The sequence below is a fragment of the Centropristis striata genome, chromosome 3 (genome assembly GCF_030273125.1).
Source record: "Centropristis striata isolate RG_2023a ecotype Rhode Island chromosome 3, C.striata_1.0, whole genome shotgun sequence".
Classification (NCBI taxonomy): Eukaryota; Metazoa; Chordata; class Actinopteri; order Perciformes; family Serranidae; genus Centropristis; species Centropristis striata.
In genome coordinates this window covers 11,086,277-11,106,234 of record NC_081519.1, presented here as the reverse complement: position 1 = coordinate 11,106,234, position 19,958 = coordinate 11,086,277, and the positions used below count along the sequence as shown (strand labels likewise).

At 37.3% G+C, this 19,958-nt stretch overlaps 1 protein-coding gene across 1 annotated transcript; it reads right to left on the bottom strand.

The window, feature by feature from the left end:
• Window positions 1-425: 425 nt before the first annotated feature.
• dgkab (diacylglycerol kinase, alpha b) lies at window positions 426-19,660 on the bottom strand. Its single transcript, XM_059329255.1, has 24 exons — window positions 19,532-19,660; window positions 17,251-17,336; window positions 14,498-14,574; window positions 13,428-13,572; window positions 12,940-13,014; window positions 12,742-12,791; window positions 11,812-11,886; window positions 11,474-11,590; window positions 11,195-11,312; window positions 10,897-10,985; window positions 7,915-8,025; window positions 7,689-7,787; window positions 7,526-7,576; window positions 6,361-6,434; window positions 6,157-6,231; window positions 5,996-6,081; window positions 5,132-5,221; window positions 4,864-5,024; window positions 4,661-4,725; window positions 4,456-4,546; window positions 3,953-4,133; window positions 3,693-3,813; window positions 3,203-3,263; window positions 426-1,978 (listed from the first exon to the last, which is right to left on the bottom strand). The coding sequence occupies exons 2-24, from the start codon at window positions 17,321-17,323 to the stop codon at window positions 1,898-1,900; spliced, it is 2,166 nt and encodes a 721-aa protein (XP_059185238.1). The 5' UTR covers window positions 17,324-17,336; window positions 19,532-19,660; the 3' UTR covers window positions 426-1,897.
• Window positions 19,661-19,958: the final 298 nt, after the last annotated feature.

Here is a 19,958-nt window from a genome sequence, read left to right as displayed (position 1 = left end):
CCTGTCTCACTGTATGCCGCCACTCTTTTTGGATTTATGGAGATTTAAGCAACTTAGATTTAGAATTTTAGTGGGCTGCATACAGAGCAATACTGCAAACACATAATACTTCACAGAAATACACTGATAAACATTCTTTATGGCAAATGTGCACAGGAGCGCACTCATAGTTTTATATGTGTTTTTATCTTTTTATAGGCAAATTTCAGTTTTTTCTACTTTGAAAGCATCTTTAAGATCTATGCTTTTTTATTTAAATGGCCATTTAAACATTTGGCTGGCAATTGTCCTTTATAGGAGTTTAGGATGAATATTGTGTTTTTATATCATCAAATACTGCAGCATCTTGTGGTAAGTCTGTCTCACGTCAGTGTAAGCAAACGTCCAAGAGCTTCATATTCAGCTGCAACAGGCACTGAAATCTCCAGAAATATAAACAGGTCACATATTACAGAGAGACTTGTAGTGGGGCGACAGATTGTAATTGTTTATAAGGAGAATTCAATGCTGTATGAGTCTCAGGGGAACTGAGTATGCATTTTTTTCAGACACACAAGCAAAGGACAACTACACAATCTGACATTAAGACAAGACAATTAATGAACATGAGAGCTTGTTACATGTAAACCAGGACACTGAATTCCAAAACACTGAAAGTTAAAGACACATCATGCACATCAATTAAACAAAATCTAACATTGGCAAGTTTTCCAACATTTCTCCAGTCTCAAAGTAGATTATTGTGTGATAAATATCCTAATTTCATTACAATTCTGAGGGTTTTTGTGTATTTTGTGACTGATTACAGAGATGATGCAAAGACATAAACTGGCAGCAAAGTCACAGGGCGACATCATGCAGGAAACTAAGATTACTGACATTACTCTTGTCCAGTGCACGTTCATGTATTAGAAACATTAATGTGCACTGACTGTTTTTAAACTGTACAGGTGCATCTCAATACATTAGAATATCATAGAAAAGTCAATTTACAGTAGTTCAAGTCAAATAGCCCCAACCAAGTATTGAGTGCATATAGATGGGCATACTTTTCAGAGGCCAACATTTCCATATTAAACATACTTGTTTTTAAATTGGTCTTTTGTAATATTAAAACATTTTTGAAACACTGAATTTTTCTTCATTAAATTTAAGCCATATTCATTATACTTATGAAATTAAGAAATTAAATAAATTAAGACAGGAAATGTTTCATTCTGTGTGTAATGGATCTATATAATGTGTTATTTCCACTTTTTGTATTGAATTACTGACATAAATAAACTTTCTATGATATCTTAATTGATTGAGATGTACCTGTAGATCAAATCTTTATAAAGCCACATTAAAGCGCGTGTTTCTCACATAATTTCTCTAGGAAACGGTAAAAAACAATAACATGGTATAATTTTCTGACTTAGTGGGATGAACACAGACAGAGAAAGACGTGAGAACAGAGTTGTCGAGCTGCTGAGGAAGGAACAAAACCACATCATCATCCACTGCATTAGGAAGTGGAGATGAAACTCACATGACACGACTGTTGAGTTTGACGAACCACAACTAAATAATAAAAATAAACAAATACTCCTTATCCGTACACTGTAGATACACAACAATAATGGATGCATTACATTTAAGTTGGCACACAATAGCAGCAATCAGACTGAAATTTGCACTTTTGAAACATTTGTCGGTGTGGTCTCTGCCTCAGTGCAAGCTGTCTGTACTATATTAGAATTATATCAGGGATACATACACAGTAATACTTAACAAAGGAAACACACAGTTACACATTCAGCGATGGATGTTGTCTTTTGAATACTCATCCTGCATCATTCACAATAATACAGGTGTTCTGCTATGACCCTCGGTGGACTGGAGGACGTCGTGAGATCTACTTGAGGTGGAAGAAGCCAGTTGGTTTTGCTGGTGCAGCCATCAGCATATTAGCTTTGTTCTTGTGAGTTATGTGGATCTATAATAAATAAATAAAAACATTTAGGTAAATGGAAGTGTAATTATTTGTGTTAAAATACCTTTAAGATGCCCAGAGAAAATACATATAAAATTGTCTGGCAAAATATATACAAAATGTATACTTTTTTCACATCACTTCCTGTGTTATTTCAGCTGACCCTCTGCACTGAGTCCTACCTGACTTTAATAATGTCCCATGTGTGATAAGTGAGTGCATGACAAGCAGACCCTCAGTTTCCAGTTTATTATGTACAGTTCACCTCACTTAAACTAATACAGAATGTTTACAGGTGCATCTCAATAAATCTGAATATCATAGAAAGTTTATTTATGTCAGTAATTAAATTCAAATAGTGGAAATAACACATTATATAGGTCTATTACACATAGAATTAAACATTTCATTTCTTCTAATTATAATGATTATGATTTACATTTAATGAAGACCTAAAATTCAGTATCTCAAAAAAATTTGAATATTACAAAAGACCAATTTTAAAAAGTTTGTTTAATATGGAAATGTTGGCCTCTGAAAAGCATGTCCATCTATATGACTCAATACTTGGTTGGGGCTCTTTGACTTGAACTACTGGAAATGGACTTTTCCCATCATATTCTAATGTATTGAGATGCACTTATGTTTAAACTTTATTAAGGATGTGATAATTCAAATGTATGATCATTTTTGAGGCTGCAGTTTGCGGTGTTGTCAAATTGTGTTGCTCTTATCTGCACTTCAGCAGAAGCATGTCTCGTGCCAAAGTATTCATTCATTCCTTCATTTACTGATTCATTCATTCATTCATTATATATCATTCTATTATCACAGTTGAAATTAGGCGAGAGGTGGGGTACACCCTGGACAGGTTGCCAGACTATCACAGGGCTGATACATAGAGACAGACAACCTTTCACACTCTCATTCACTCCTACGGGCAATTTAGGGTCATCAATTAAACCTAAGCTGCATGTCTTTGGACTGTGGGAGGAAGCTTGAGGACCTGGAGAGAACCCACGATGACACGGGGAGAACATGCAAACTCCACACAGAAGAGCCGCAGGGCCGTTTTAGAACCTGAGACCCCTGACTGTGAAGTGCTAACCACGACTGTGGACTGTGTAGCCCTTCCAATTAATTATGAATACATTTAATTCGATTGAATAATATGATGTGGTAACTATTGGCTGTTGGCACTGATTAAGTTTGTTTAACGACACTTACAGTACATGGCGGCTGCATCCAGGGCTCCCCGTCGATTTGCATAGGCAGAGCTTTGACTGTCCTGCACACAGAGAGGACAGAAAGTGAGTTTAATTATATTGTCTATTTTTCAGTCAATCAATCAGTCAAATCAAAATTACTTTATTTATCCCCGAGGGGAAATTCAGTTAGTCTGGTAACTCTGGAAGAATGAGATAGCCTGATGGCTGTAGGAGCAAAGGATCTTTTGTATCTCTCCGTCCTGCAACAGAGAGAGAGGAGCCATGCACTGCTGTTTTTTTGGTCCATAAAGGTTTTGTGTAGCGGATGATCAGGGTATTTCAAGATGGCCTCGAACATCTTGACATCTTGACAGTGCATCTCTCTCATTTTTATTGTACAGACTGCATAGAAAGGGGTTAAATACCAGGAAACCCTGATAATAAAATGCAATATAACCACAAACATCCTTGTTGTTGTTGTCATCCACCTGTAGGTTCAAATAAACCACCTGATGGTAATCTGGGAGGTCTGTGCCAGTCTGTGCCCGGCGCTCTTCAGTCCAGTGTAGATCTGTCCCATCTCTATGGCTCCTTCCAGCCCCACCACCTCCAAACGTTCATCAGTTATATCTGCGGAGCAACAAAACACACACACCGATCAAGTTCAAAGAGTTTGTAAAGCATTAAATCAGCATTGCAAACAACCAGGTTGATGGCTTGCTGACGATATCTGGACACTATAAACATGGTGATGAAGGAGAGTACAGACCTTGAGAGACTGTTTTAAGAAGTTCAGGGTCAGTGATAACCTCACTGTGCTCCACCTCTGGCACACCGTCAGGCTTCCTGGACTCGCCCCAGAGGTTGGAGCCTCCGTGCATGCTGGGTATGTTGAGGACAGCTATGCCCTCCAGAGATATGTTGCTCAGGTCTATATACTTCCCACAGCACTGGAGGTAAAAAAAAAAAGCTGTTTATGCAACTGAAGTAAAGAAAGAGTTCAGACATGAACTCAAGCCCTCCAACAAGGCTGTGCCCTCGAGCCCAAACTGTTCATTTAGTACCTCTCCCACCCTCTGACCATGCACAACAACAGAATTCATTAAAATATACAATTTTAAATTGTGGTTTTGTGTCTTAGCGTGTTTTATAAAAGTACTTTGTCTTTAATCCTGCTGAAATTCAAACAGCGAAAGCCTGACTTCCATGCCAGAGGTGATTATGTAAATTACAAAAATTACTTTTGGCTCAACATGTGTTGCATATTCTAACCTCAATCATGAGACACTCCTTCAGCTTCTTGCAAGATGCAGAGATTGTCTCAGAAGTGGCAAACTCAAAATACCAAAGTTTGTTCTTCATTCTTAAAAACAGAGAATGACAAAAACTTTATCCGTATTGATTAAAAGAAACTAATATCTGTTATACTTTTCATTAAATGACACTCCTGTTCATACAGTTTAGTGTGGAAGCTCACCTGCTGTTGAATCTCTGGGGGTGTTTCTCTCTCATCGAGTGGAAACGATGAGCAATAGAAGCATCCTGTTAAAGGTATATTTTAGAGGAAGAAATGTTTTGTACTTTCAGTTTTTGGTGTTTTTTGTTTTTTTTGGGGGGGATGAAACCAATTGATAATTATGTGTGATGTCATCATTCCTTTCTGCTGAGGCAGTGACTCACCACTCCTATAGAGAAGTAGTTGTTAATGATCTCATAGGGCACTGGGTCTCCTGTGTCTTGGGGGTCCTCTGGTATCACCTGGATGCTCCAGCGGTCCATGTCTACCAACTCGCTGGCTTCAATCTCCTTCAGGGTCTCTCTCAGGTCTGACCCCTCGTAGCCTTTCACAGGGATTACAGAAGAGGCATAACAAGTAAACACACGGCTTCATTGTCAGTGCCAACAACACCCCTGTGATGGTTTAGAGTCAATCAGCTGATGGCTTTACCTCCTCCCCAGCGTAGACAGCGGGCAAGGTCATTCCCGGTGCCCAGAGGCAGGACAGCTATTGGAGGACGCACCGGCAGGTTTTCTTTGTCTGAAATCCCAGAATATAAATATTTAGCCTTAGAGATAGTTATCTTAAATGGATAGTCTGGCTTGTTTGAAGTTGTGTTGTATGAGGTACTCATCCATAGTCAGTGTATCACCTACTGGAGATGGCGGCTGGTATGCCCCCAGTTTGGAGAAGCAGGCAGGAGTACTGGCACAAACACTCTTTACCACTGGGGACTGAAGCCGTTCTTTGTTCTCTTCAAAGCCACCAGACTCCTTTGAAAAAACTATTATTTCACTTCACAGAACACGAGAGTTGCTGGTCTACAGTTGCATGGATCAGTTAGTTTATTTCTGTTAGTATGTGACTTTGATGTTTTAAAGGGTTAGTTCAGATTAATCAACGTCACACAATGACACACAGAAACTAACCGATCAAGGCAGCGGTAGACCAGCAACTACTGTGTTCTGCAAAGTAAAATTACTGTTTTTTCATTGGAGTCTGGTGTCTCTGAAGAGTATAGATTAATATAATAGCGTCAGAAGGGGCTGTATGACAACAAGGTGAAGCAGTGAAAATATTATATAGTATACACTTTTACGATTATTGACTTTTTTAAGGTGTTTAAAATACATTTTGCTGTTGCCCCTGTCCACAGCTGTACATTACTTAGCTTCTGTGCCGGTACTCCTGCCTGCTTCGCCAAACTGCTATCTACAGTAGGTAATACACTGACTATGGATAAGTACCTCATACAACCCCACTTCAATAAATCCCTTTAATTGCCTCTCTGAAACCCAAAGAGACCCACGGTACCTATAGCATCCAGGAGCCAGCCGACAGTGCCGTCTCCTCCACACACCAAGATCCTGTACTCACGCAGATTGCGAAAGAAGTGTAGTCTGAGGACACAAAGACAAGATTAATAGAAAAAAATAGCTAAGTTGTAGAGTTACAGTGGTGAAAGTGTCCTGTACCCTGGTGCAGGACCTCCGTTGGAAAGGTTGTACACTTGACGCGGGTTCAGCAGGTACTGAAACTTTCTGAGCACTCTGTGAAAAACACACACACACAAATTAACACATCCTTAGAGTGAGAGGGACGGGATTCATATTTTAAAAATTACATAAAATGGAGTAAAGGAGTAAAAAAGAAAGTTATCAAGACTCTAAGCTGCTCACCGTTCACCCTGCTTTCCTCCACTTTTTGGGTTGACAAACACAAGCAGAGGGTGTGTGTCTGGAATTGAAACAATCTGAAGAAGGAAACGTTAGAGATTCAGATCTGATCAATAATGTGACTTATGTTGCTATGAATAAAGAAGATTTTGTATGAAGGCCTATGGAGGACTTTGTAAAAATATTAATGTAAAACTTAAAAATGAAAATGTAATTTAACAATAGCATTATAATTTTCATACATATGCATGTTTTATTTGAGTAAAAATGAAAATGAAAATGAAAATGAAAATGAAAATGAAAATGCAAAATGCTTGTATTGGCATTCTATAAGAAATTAAATGGAACAAGTTTTATACATTCACTTTTTAAAGTTGTATTCCGCTATACAGTGGTGATTTTCCAAAATATCTATTTTACCATTTGAAAATTAAAAGTAAAATAGAATGTGAAATTTAATTTCCAAAGACTTTACTAGTCAAGTGGGAAATTATAATGAAATTGTGGAGTTAGATTTTAATTATTTTTAATTTCCATTATCAATTTAATAAAGTAATCCATCCATTTTTTTAAGCAAATAGCCTTAACATGTAGATAACCACTATGCACCATGACTTCTTTGTATACATTTTTTGCACTAAAAACAAGCTTGATTTCTTGAATATTTAAAAATGATGATGATGTATTGTAACTGCCAAATATATGTTTGTAGAATTTTCAACTGAACAATGTTGACAGTAGATGTTCAAAAATGTACTTTAATGTACACACATAATGACACAGAGCAAAGTGAGCAGAATTACAAACAGAAACTGTTTATTTAGCCATATTTTTATAAGTGGGTAATGCTATAGGAGGTGCGTATGTGATACTTTAAATTTAAAGACTGGCTCAGTGTGCTCGTCCCAGCTGAAGCGGACATGACAGTTGATGTTTCCAGGATTTCATCCAAAATACTGAACTGAAACTGACTACAAAGACACTGGCACACTCCTTTTCAACATAAAATTCTTCAAAGAAATCACGAAGATTGGAGCTTCTCCCAAAAGCAGCGATATGCAGATGGTAATTTGAGCAGACAACTTGAAAAGGACCTCACAGAGAAAACACATGGGTGTACAGTTGGTAAAGGAGTAAAAGTGTGTAGGAAGATTTGATAACAGCAGACCTGCAGGATGTGGCCATCCGGGGTGACGTTTAACAAGCTGGTGTCCTCCTCCTGCAGGAAACACAGGACAATTATCCAACAAACACACCGACTGTAAAAACACACTGACATCCTAAAAATCTAAAATCTGCTGCAGCCAAATTTACAGATCTGCTTATTTTACCTTTGAGACAGCGTATATGGCCCACGGAGGCAGTATGTGATCTTTCAGTGGCCCACAATCACAAGTGGATGAGCCAGTGAACAGACACTCATCATGACGCTTAAAAAGAAACAAAACTCAGTGAACAAAGACAAATATCCCTCTGAAATTCATTTATTAATGTCCCAACACACAAACACACACACACACACACACACACACACACACACACACACAAATGCCTCACCATCTCCAGGCACCACACACAGCGCCTCCCCGCTAAAGTTTTGATCCTCTTGTGGCAGACCTGACACTTGCTGGATTTACAGTCAGTTCTGATCCAGTCGTGAGCAGCTACCTGAGACACAGACAAGGAGTTTTAACTTATGAAACAGTCTCAGTTTAATACAGATGTCTTTATAAAACAAAAAAGACGATCAGTGAGAAGATTGGCCATTTCCATATAGTTATTTTTTAATGCCAGTTCCTGGGTCTGATTCCCCACAAAATCAGATGTAAACGTTTACGGCACATAGACAAGAAGAGTCCATGTTAAAAAAATTCCCAGGCAAAGTTTGGCAGTGAGAAGTATGTTAGTCAGTCAAAAGGAAGCAGGAGGAGATTTATCCTCACTATTGCTGATACTTATATCATATATATATATATATATATATATATATGTGTGTATCCAGGTAAAATAAATATATAAAACCAGGTAAAAGCCTTTTAAAAAAAGTTTTTCTTCATTCAGCAGATAAAGAGAATTGATTAAATACATTGCAAGACATGTTTTACATCAATATATGCATTTATGTTTTTTGGCTAAAATTAATTTTACTTTGTTTGACCATCGTCATATTAGAGTTATTTATCCTACATCACCACAAATAGAAACATTATCTTCATTGTTATGCATCATTCAAATACATTCGTTCAAGGAGGAAAATAAAAAACAACTTCCAAAACAAATTCATACGCTGGCCAGATCCAAATGTTTATGACAGGAGGTGGTGGTGCTCATGGAAAAAAACACTACCACTTTTGTCCACAGGGGCCGCCAAAATCAACACAAAATGAAAGTTTGTTTTTCTTGTTTTAAGATTGATTTAACATTATTGGTCGGTGGGAGAAACTGCAGTAGCACACCCCATAACCCAGAATAATTTTCACTTGTTCTTCTCACAGTGTCTGGGCAAGTCTTAAGATGATTTCCAACTTACGCTGTAGGATTAACATTCATGTTAACAGCAGTGCCAAACCACAACCCAGCCCTGAATGACTTAAGAAAAAAATAATGCTCTGTTGACTTTAAAAGAATGAGCACAAGTCACACCCTCCTTAGACCAGCTGTGGAAATTATTGACATCATTGGATTTATGACTATTTGGATAACCATTGACAGGCAGACATGCATCAACAGATCAGATATCCCTGAAGCATACTGGCACATCAAACCTCCGGAAGCTGATTAAACTTGGCAAGTTCACTGTTGTGCTCCTGTTCAGGTTATGAGTTTTGTTTGTGTCACTAGACCAGAACAAGACGTAGTCTACGCTGTCTACGTGTGCGAAATCAGACCATTTAGCAGATGCATAAAACAGACTGTGCCAGCTGTAATCTGCACTTAAAAAACACTGATGGGCCGCACTTATTACTGACTAATGCACTGTGATGTTCTCTCTCTGTCACGAATGTGTTCACTGCTGCTGCTGTTTGGTTTTGGGTCAGTAAAAAGAAAACAGACATGGATACATTCACATGAAAAAATGAGCCTTTGGGTCAGCAACAAAAAAAATGGACAGAAAAATGAATAAATAATTTAAGGTCCACGTGGCTTCCCCCTGCACAGATTTAGTTTAAATGCAGTGGTGGAATGTAACTAAGTACATTTACTCAAGTACTTTACTTAAGTACAATTTTTACAATTTTACTTGAGTATTTCCACATATGTAACTGTATACTTCTACTTCTCTACATTTTGAGGCAAATATTGTACTTTTTACTCCACTACATTTAGCTTTAGACAGCTTTAGTTACTTTTCAGGTTGAGATTTAACATGAAACACGATCCATTTAAAATGATTACATGTTTAAAGATTAAACCAGATAAAAGTATATTAAGTAGTTCAAATGAGCCTTACCTGGACAATAGTAGAATACATTCTGCATAAGTACTTTTACTTTTGATGCCGATAGTTTTGTAGCTTTACTGAAGTAAGTTTTGAATGCAGGACTTTTACTTATAGTGGAGTCATTTCACAGAGTGGTATTAGTATGTTTACTGAGGTAAGGGATCTAAATACTATTTCCACCACTGTTTAAATGTGACAACAGGACTTAAGAAAGACATAAAATATAGGATATTGTGATGATCCCCTCCCCCTCTGTGTGTTGTGGCATGTTGTATTTGTCTTCCTTTGTAGGAGGAGCCACAGGTCAGGCCACTCCTCCAGTCTGCAGAGGAGGAGGAGGCTGGAGAAGCACACCTGAATCCAGTCTCAATCACTGAGGCTATATGGAGGAGCTGAGGCCTCAGTTCTGTCTCGCTCTCTCTCTTTTACAGCCACCACCTTGGCGTGTTTTAGTTGGTCTGGTTTAGTTGGTTTTGTTTAGTTTGTTAGTTACTTTCAGTTTATACACCTGCATTTCACCACATCGCATGCATGCACACACCTCACCACTGATATACTGACTCATAATTAAGTTTCTTTGTGTTGTTTTCAATTGATTAAATAAACATTATTTTCTTATAACTTGAATACATGTGTGGTCTCCCTTGTTTTGTTGTGATCTATGAGCCGGTTCATGACAATAATACATTTTCTTATCGTCAGCAAATCCAATGAAATCACTAAAACCAACATGATCTGATCACTAACTGGTACTTTCTGAATGTCCACAACCTGATTTTTTAAAATATGTCAATGAGACAAATGGTTATCATGAAGCTTCACTGGAAATTTTCGTACGCATTGCACTGCATGCACCAACCTGCTGCAGGAAATATTCACCAAAAACAACAAATGTGTATTAATCCGCAGATAAAAACAGTCTCCACCAAATGGCCTAATTACTAGATTTTGTAAAGCATTTCCTAAAACTACCATCTTAAAGGGTTCTATAGTGTAAAAAGTGTGATTTTCCTATATTGTTTGGTTATAAAGCAGCTCTAGGGGCAATATAAAAATGCTCAATCCACAGAGAAATGCACAATTCTATGTGTCCTTACCCCAATCTCCTTTTTCGACTTGACAAAGGTCCGAGCACAGGGTTCAGGGTTCTGGTTGGCGCACTGATTGTGGACAGTGTACTTGCAACCTGAGGAACAGATGAAGCAAAACAGTTACAGAGGGGAGTGAGTTCAAGATGACTAACTCTCCACTATATATGATTCTACAACATAATAAATGTGTAATAACGGACAAATAATAAATAGCACAAGTGATGAAAAGATGTGACTCCTCCGCTTCATTTCTACTGCGTTTGAGGTGCGCCGCTGCCCCCTGATGGCGGCTGTGAGCTCTTACAGGTGCAGCTGAGTCCCTGCTTCCCGAGGCCGAGCAGCATATTCTGACACACGCCGCAGTAGGTCGGCTTGTTAAAGTGCTTCATCCTCCAAATATGCTGCCCGTCCCTCTCTGTCATCTGTGGGTGAGAGGGGAGAACAAAAGGACTTAATAAAGAAAACAGCAACCACGAGTGATCACACCTAAAACAGAGCAAGAGGTTTATCATCGTGAGTTGGTTTATTCTGAGAAACATAATGAAACGGGGGTGTTGAGGGGAAATTTCAAATGCTCTCTCACCTTCAGTCCAAGCAGAACAAGCAGAGGCACATTGTTCATGCCTCCCTTCACCCATTCATCCAGAGTGACAGTCCCACTGTTGTCCACGTCGATCGCTTTCATCATGTCTTTGAGCACCTGTTCGATTACAAAAACATCTGCTCATTATCTATCGACTGACTGCTGTTATTACGCTCTCTTTATGATGCAAAGCAAACTTTCACCCTCCTACTTAAAACATTAAGTTATCACCTCTCACCTCATGCAGACGCTTCTGAAAAATGTGTGAATGATTTAGTTATAGAATTAAAAATCCTACAAGCTTAAAAACAATAAAGGCGTCAAAATGAGACTCTTACTGGTCTAAGTTCAGTCACGTCCCAGCCCAGGTAATCAGCCGCTCGCACCATCTGGGTGATTATACGATCCACCTCCTGATGAAGAGAGAACAGCTTCAACATCGAAAAAAATCTTTTTGGTTTGTTTTATTTTTAATATTATAATTTTGCTTTATTTTTATGGTAAATATTATTTGTTCTATTTCATAGTTACTTGTTTTTAATTTAACTTAACTGAATTATCATATAGGTAGAGGCCCTATATAAGCCCTTTGGGGTTTCTTGCCGCTACCTTACACCTTTCTTTTGTTGTCATTTATTTTGGCTGTGCCTCAGTTGATAGATGCTGCATTCATCAGTGTGTGAATGAATTCCCAATGGTGGCACCAGTGTGCCCTGGTAGCCTCGACCACCAGTATGAATGTGTGTGAAGCGCTTTGGATAAAAGCGCTATATAAGTGCACTCCATTTACCATTTATCTTTTTCTTTTTGTCTTATTATTGTGCAAAAATAAAAAAAAACCTTCAGAATTCAAACTACAGCCTCAACATCCACAGTGAACACAATCATCCCAAACAATGTGCAAAATGCTCTTAACTCATATTTGCCATTTATCCAAAAATAAGTTTCTTATCTTATCTTATCTAAGTTGATATATACATATAACATATATACATTCAAATTCCTGTTAAAGTTAAGTGTAATCAATGTACAGCTGGGCATTAGTTTTGATAGCAATAATTGCTTGTTTTGTCATTTTTTAGGTTGGCTGAAGAAGTGTATTGATTTTTTTTATTTGTTTTGTGTAAACAAGGCCATTTCAGGGTAATTTGACTTTTCAGGTTCACGTCTAAATAATACACATACACAAAAAAAATGCATCACAAGTATTTTGTTAATTAAGACATGGAGCAGTTTGATCAACTTGTCAATGTTTCTGAGTAACTTACAGAGCTGTCCAGGAGTTGGTTGCAGTCTTTATCGTAAAGCTTGAAAGTAACTAAAAGAGAAAAACAAAGTCTTGTTTTGTCATTTTGTCAGACCTTCTAAATCATCAATCTCTATTTATCAGTGATGAAATATACATTAAATGCAGTTGCACTATAATAAATATGTAACAAAATGTTTAAAAGGAAGATTAAACGAACACTCAAGCTTCTCTCTGGGCTGTCCTTCTTCCAGCACTGAGAAGTAACAGGACACATCCCGAAGAAAGACCCCACCTGAAGAGAAAGAAACACAGTAAAGAACCTTTTAAACCAAACTGCAGACCTAGAGGTTTAAAGCAGTATGTTTTTTTCAGTTCTGGATAAAAAAATGTTGAGCTGCAGTGATAAAAGCAAATATTATATCAAAGGTTGGTTATTGGAACAGGTGCACTAATCTCCAAAGCTACTCTCTCTACGCCTACGGCTTCAGTCCTGTGACGCAGCACTACAAGATAAAAAAACAGACAAACAGGTGGGCGAGGAACAAAGTATCCAACAGAAAATACTCTTTGTAGCATCCTTTCTTTCTTTGATTATTTTCAGGAAGGTCTGTGGTGAATTCCAGCCACACTAACAGAAAGCTTTTCCTCTTAACGCCTGCTTCATGCGGTTACGTAAAAGATGATCAGGCTTTCAGAATGATTTACCTCCTTTGGGCAGAGGACTCTTTGTGCACCCATCCTGCTCCGCATGTTGAAAATAGCGAAAAAGGCGTTGGCAGAAATCTGCAGGGAAGTCGTCCACTTCTAGGTAGGTCTTGAGAAAGAGACAGAAACCCACTGCATCCACGCACTGTGGAGAGAAATGAGACTCAAGTCACTCAAGGTCAAAACAAACATGAGTTTGTGTTACGTTATATTCATCATATTGCTTTATTTTACCACTACTGTCATTCATAGATAATGCCCTTACAAAGTAATAGGTAAAACATGTAATTTGGGACTTATTACAGGAAAAAAGAGACAATGTTGAATTGATTCACTTCAAATTAATAAGTTTCACATTACAGCAATAATAAACCAAACCCACAAAAAAATATTTTAATTAATTAATATGCTTCCCCCTCTTTATTGACTCTCATACTTTAATTACCATATATATATATATATATATATATATATATATATATATAAATGGTAATTAAAGTATGAGAGTCAATAAAGAGGGGGAATAACTAACTAACTGTATATATATATATATATATATATATATATATATATATATATATATATATATACAGTTAGTTAGTTATTTAGTTACTTTGAAATTAATTAAGTAATTTTAAAATTATTTTATGGTTAATAAATTATTTTTATAATAATTTTTGCTTTTATATATATTTTTTGTGTATTTATTTTATTATTTGCTTATGTATTCTTTTCCCTTCCCTTTTTTGCCCTATTTATTTCCAAAAATGTATTTATTTCTGTGTTATTTTATTCATAAATTGTTTCATAGAGGGGGCTGTCATTCAAAGTGTCATTTATTTAATTATTTTAATTTTAGCAGCTTCCGTCCCCCATATAATTCAACATAGATGCAGAATAAAGTTCTGATATTTAATAAATAATAAATAATTATATATATGTTTTTCTCTATAGTTAATACCAAATTAAATACGTATTTTCAGAAACCTTCCTGCAAAATGTATAAGAACAAATCGGAAATGACTAGCTTGTAAAATAAAGACTCCCCATGGATCTGCTGCATGACTTACCTCTCCGACGCTGTGCTGGGCCAGACGACCCCCGGGGTGAAACTCCTTAATCACATCTTTCACCCTCAAAGTGCTGTCTGCCAGAACACACATCAGACAGGTCACAAAATGAGTGAGTTTCAGGCCTTGTATAAATCACACTATTCAAATATGATCTGAATCGATCTCTAATCTGATATAAAGTGTACTTCATTCATATCGTATACTGTAATGTTTCGTTCCTTGTCACATGTTTGTTTGCTTAAAAATAAATAAATAAAATAAAGCATGCTTATCTGGACGCCATGTTCAATGATATCTGAGTCATCACAATAAAATTATTTGAAACGAAGTGAATTAACAAATTGCAAACAGGACACAAGAAAATAATAAAATAAAATAAGATGGAAAAGTCTGTTCCAAACTATTATACAAAAACTGAAAATAGAGAAGGATAGAAGCAGAGAATGCAGTTTTTTGTCTATTTCTCATTTGTCCCACACAATTAATTAATTACACAGCACGTCAGTTCTAAATGTGATCTCATCGATGGACGTGGACGCACTGTGTGTACCCTCCGTTACATCTGGGTCGTGCTGTCAGATGTTCTTTTCTCAGGTCCAGAGAGGAGCGGGTGTAATTATCCTTTCATCCATTATCCAACGATGCAAATACCCCCCCCCCCCCCCCCGACACTAAAAGCCTACACACCCATTTCATTTCTTTCAAAGCCTCTGAGTGTACAGAGGAAATATTTTTAGCCCTGTACCACTTTTTGTTTCCTGTCAACAGGTTTATCTAATTATGTATTCCCCCACAATCTGATGCAGAAGCGCAGACTTACAGTTTGGAGTTGTTGTTGTTGTTGTTGCATTTATAAGGTTTGATACTAAGTGATTAAAGCTGCATTCACTTTCTGTGAACACAGATTGATCTCCCGAAGGAGAGATGCTCAAGTTTGCAAGGAGCTGGAAACACAATAAAATAAGTCCATCAGGTATTACAAAAAGTCTGCACAACAGAGTCAATCAGAATGCCTGGATATACTTACTGTTAACTACGTGTTCGCAAAACACAGCAGGCATCAAGAAATGTAATATTTGCATTCTGGAATATGAAACAGCAAACTTAATCAAATAAGAAGTCCATCTGCCTGAACGTTATAAAATAAATAGGAGTATAATTGCAATGTTACATGTATGGAAGAGGATTAGGGCCAGGTAGGAGGAAAAAAATAAATCATTATTAATTTCGAGAAAATAGTCAAAATTAATAATGATTGACAAAGACAATGTTGAGAAAATATGTATATAATATAATACAATATATGTCTAAAACATTCTCATAAATTACATAAAAGCAGATTTTGCCCAAAACAATCATTACACTAGCCTACTACCAAAAATAGCTAATTTATGTGTAGGGGTATTTTAGTTCTACTACACCTTTCAATATTGCAGTTATTGCTAATTTTATAAAATTTATAAAAATCCAGTTGTAGCTTGCAGTCTACCTAACTGTTTGGATAGATGTGCCATTTCTCTGAAAAAAATGTTACTTTGATCACTTATTGACACGAATCTGTGAATATCTTTTCTAACTTCACTGAATACACCTGTCACTTTTTTCTTGTTATTTCAACTTTTTTCTCAAACTGCATAATGAAAAAAAAAATCCTCCTCTCATTATTTTTTTCTCCTACCTGACCCCATGTATACGTCTTCCGTATACATGTCCCAAATATTGCTATCAGAATTTTTTAATTTCCTAATATATCGGCCGCAAAAATCCAGTATCGATCGGGCTCTACTAGTCTTGTTACGTTGTAGCTGGTCCAGCTGGAACTCATTTCAATTACATTATACACAGTCGGTCGGTTTAATCTGTAACAATGTGTCACATTTTATGAGCTTATCACATGTTTTGCATTTAAAAACTTAATCAGCAAAGTAACTTTTGGCTGTCAGGTAAATGTAGTGCAGTAAAAATGGAAACACTTAGTTAGATTCAACCAATGCAAATCATTCAATCATTCATTTGTTCATTCAATCAAGGTCAAGGTCAAGGTCACGTTTATTTCTAGAGCACCTTTACATAGATGAATAACTACAAAAAATCCAAAAGATACATAAATGAATAACAATAAACTCAATGATAAAATTAAAAAATACAATTTCATCTAGTAATATATGATATGAGATGTACAATACAACACACAGAAACAACTTTCTTCTCACACAGGTTCTAAAGCCTGGGAGAAAAAAATAGTTTTAAGAGAAGATTTAAAAATGTCCAAAGTCTCTGACGACTTGATAAGCTGCGATAAACTGTTCCACAGCTTAGGGGCAGCCACTGCAAAAGATCGATCGACTTTAGTTTTTAGCCTGCATTGATTGATTGATTGATTGATTCATTCATTCATTCACTGACATTGGGCGAGAGGTGTGGTGCACCCTGGACAGGACTATCACAGGGCTGACACATAGAGACAGACAATCACGCTCTCATTCACTCCTAGGGGCAATTTAGAGTCACCAATTAAACCTAAGTGCATGTTTTTGGCCTGCGGGAGGAAGCCGGAGGACCCGGTGAGAACATGCAAACTCCACACAGAAGAGCTGCAGGCCAGATTCGAACCTGTGAACCTCTTGCAGTGAGTGCTAACCACTACTTACTTTACATACAAATTCAGTCAGTCTGTTATGGTGACTTATTTGCATGATGGTAAAATATATAGTTGTTGAAATAATGTGAAGTGAGAAGGTGAAACTTACATTCCATGTAATGCTGCAGCTGGATAAAGTCCACAGGAGTCAGAGAGCCTTCTGTATCGTCAGGCGAGGCCATGTCAAACAGCTGACTGAGCAAAGAGAGAACAATGAGCGGGCGTCACAGAGTTAACAGGGAGGAGACCCACATTTTAACCTCAAGAGAGGCTGCAGAAACAAGGAGACAGTCTCTCCTGTGACACAGTATGTCTAAGGCCATGCACTGTTCTTGCAGTGACTCACATAAACAGGTTTGCCTTCATTCCCATTTTTGCAAATAACAGCGGTGGGAAACACTCCCTAGCCTACTGACACGGATCAACCATGGTGTCTGGTTTCAGATACTGTATGCATACAGACAGAAGCTTCTGACTCGCTGAGGAATCCCAGGAATCACAGACATTCAGAATTACATCCACTCTACCACATTCTATAAATTGATATTGTGCAGCTGGAACTTTTGAAAACATAAAGTGGACTCAAATCTTTATTACAAGATCTGACAGGATGAGGATTTGCCCACAAGGAGTTATTAGTTACAACATATGTGACTCCCTGTGGGAGGCTCCAGTGATGTGTACTTTGCTGAAAAGAAAAATAGGTTTAACAGCGGCCTGCAAGGATGTTTACTGTTCATGTTTGCATGCATCTATATTCTCTGCACAAGTCTCCTATCTCATAAAGTGTTAAGTATCCAAAGGTGGAGGAAGTATTCAGATAATTTACTTGATTTAAACTATTAATACCACTATGTGAAAGAACTACAATACAAGTAAAGGTCCTGAATTAAAAAACTCACTAAAGAGTATGTAAGTAGTAGTAGTAGTAGTAGTAGTAGTAGTATGTAAGTAGATTGTACTTAAAGCTTTTCAAAGTAAAAGTATTGATTGTGCAGTAAAATGTTTTGCTATTATATGTGTTGTTTTTGGATTAAAGGTACAGCTACATTAATGTGTAAATGTTGCATTTTTACAGTTGTAGATGTTGATAGTGCCATTTTTAACTCCCTCATTTGCTGTTGGGTAGTCATTCCAGTGGCGCTCAACCAGGGTTTTTGATGGAGATTCAGGATAGAGGGGGGGTTTATTTCCACTACTTAATTCACTTGAGACATTAGTTCAGTCTGAGTATTAAGTCTCTGAAGCGAAACCATATCAAATCGGTGCCTGTGACCTAATGTGTATCAGTCAGTGGTGGAAGAAACATTCAGATCCTTTTCTTCAGTAAAAGCACAAATACCACACTGTGAAATGAGTCCACTACAAGCAAAAGTCCTGCATTCAAAACTTACTGAAGTAAAAGTACAAAAGTATTGATCAGCATCAAAATGTACTTAAAGTATCAAAAGTAAAATACTCATTATGCAGAATGGGCCCACTCAGATTGTTTTATATATTCTAAATATATTATTAGATTATTTGTATTCATGCATTTGTGGAAGCAGCATTTTCATTTTCTCAAGAAAGGGCTCATCTTTACATACTGTTATTAGGTTTGTTTGTTTTTTAATGTCTAATCACTTTACATTGATCATGTTTTTTATGTTAAGTATTGATCTGGAAAGTAACTAAAGCTATCAACTTGACTCTCCACGTTGATAGCTCCAATGTAGTGGAGTAAAAAGTACAATATTTGCATTAGTAAATGCACTAAGTTACATTCCACCACTGGTATCAATTCAGGGGCCCTTAACACGATAAAACCTACAGCAAGAATCATATTAAATAAGATGATCATTTGTTAGAAGCATCACTGTCCTGTGAAAACCTCACATCTCTAAGAAGTCACCTTTTCACAGCCCTGTTTTCAGCTTTGAGATGTTCTATTCAAAGAACGTTTTTAAAAAAAAGTTTATTAAGCTTAACACCTAAAGGGAGACTTCACCCTTCAGTTCATCACATTCAGAATCAACACATCTGGAGATAAATAGTTTCACTGGACAGGAATGAATGAAGCTGTCAGACATATATAGTACAGATATAGAGTTGTAGTAGAAGTATAAAATGCAGAAAATTGAAATACTCAAGTAAAGTGTACCTTAAATGTTAAATGTAAACTTCAGTAAATGTACTTTGTGACATTCCACCACTGATAATATCCCATCTATTTAATCAGCAGTGCATACTGTATAACTAGTGAAGCAACATAAAAACAAGCTTTTAAAAATCTAAAACAAGATTATAACCTGAAGTCAGACTCCCAGATGGAGTGAAAGGACAGTTGTTGTTTTTTTTACTTTAGTGCAGCACAGGTGTTCAGTCATCCACACAGGAAGAGGACTTCTTACCTTTCTCTCTCCTCACACTTCAGCAGACGTAAACAAAAAAGTGTCCCGGACTCGGAGCTCCACGACACGGAACTGTGAGGCAGCTGGTGCTTGTGGGTAAATGTCCGTCGCGGTATTAGCGGATATAAGGGATTAAGAAATGGGCGGGGGTGGAGCTTTTAGCGACATAATTACAGTTAGTTGCACCACCTCGCACGAACGCAACAGCCGCGCGCACGGGCTCGCGCACTTGTTTGTACTCTGCCAACAAGTCAACAACAGATTTTCTAAATTCAGCAGCTTTAAGCCTCAAAACCAGAGAGGTTCAGTCCCTCTGGGTCCCAGCGAGGAGCGAGGGGGTGAATGAGCAGATGTGGATGAATTAAAGTCAACTCACATGCATCATGATGTTGTCTTTGCAGAAAAACTTAAAATAAAGTGTATTTTT

Bases quoted from the DNA above. Each gene is read 5' to 3' on its own strand.
- dgkab (XM_059329255.1), bottom strand. From the start codon at position 17,323: ATGGCCTCGCCTGACGATACAGAAGGCTCTCTGACTCCTGTGGACTTT. The intron at 11,591-11,811 runs GTAAGAGTCTCA...GTAATCGAACAG, and splicing joins ACGTGACTGAACTTAGACCA to GTGCTCAAAGACATGATGAA. The intron at 11,313-11,473 runs GTGAGAGAGCAT...TCTCACCCACAG, and splicing joins TTGTTCTGCTTGGACTGAAG to ATGACAGAGAGGGACGGGCA.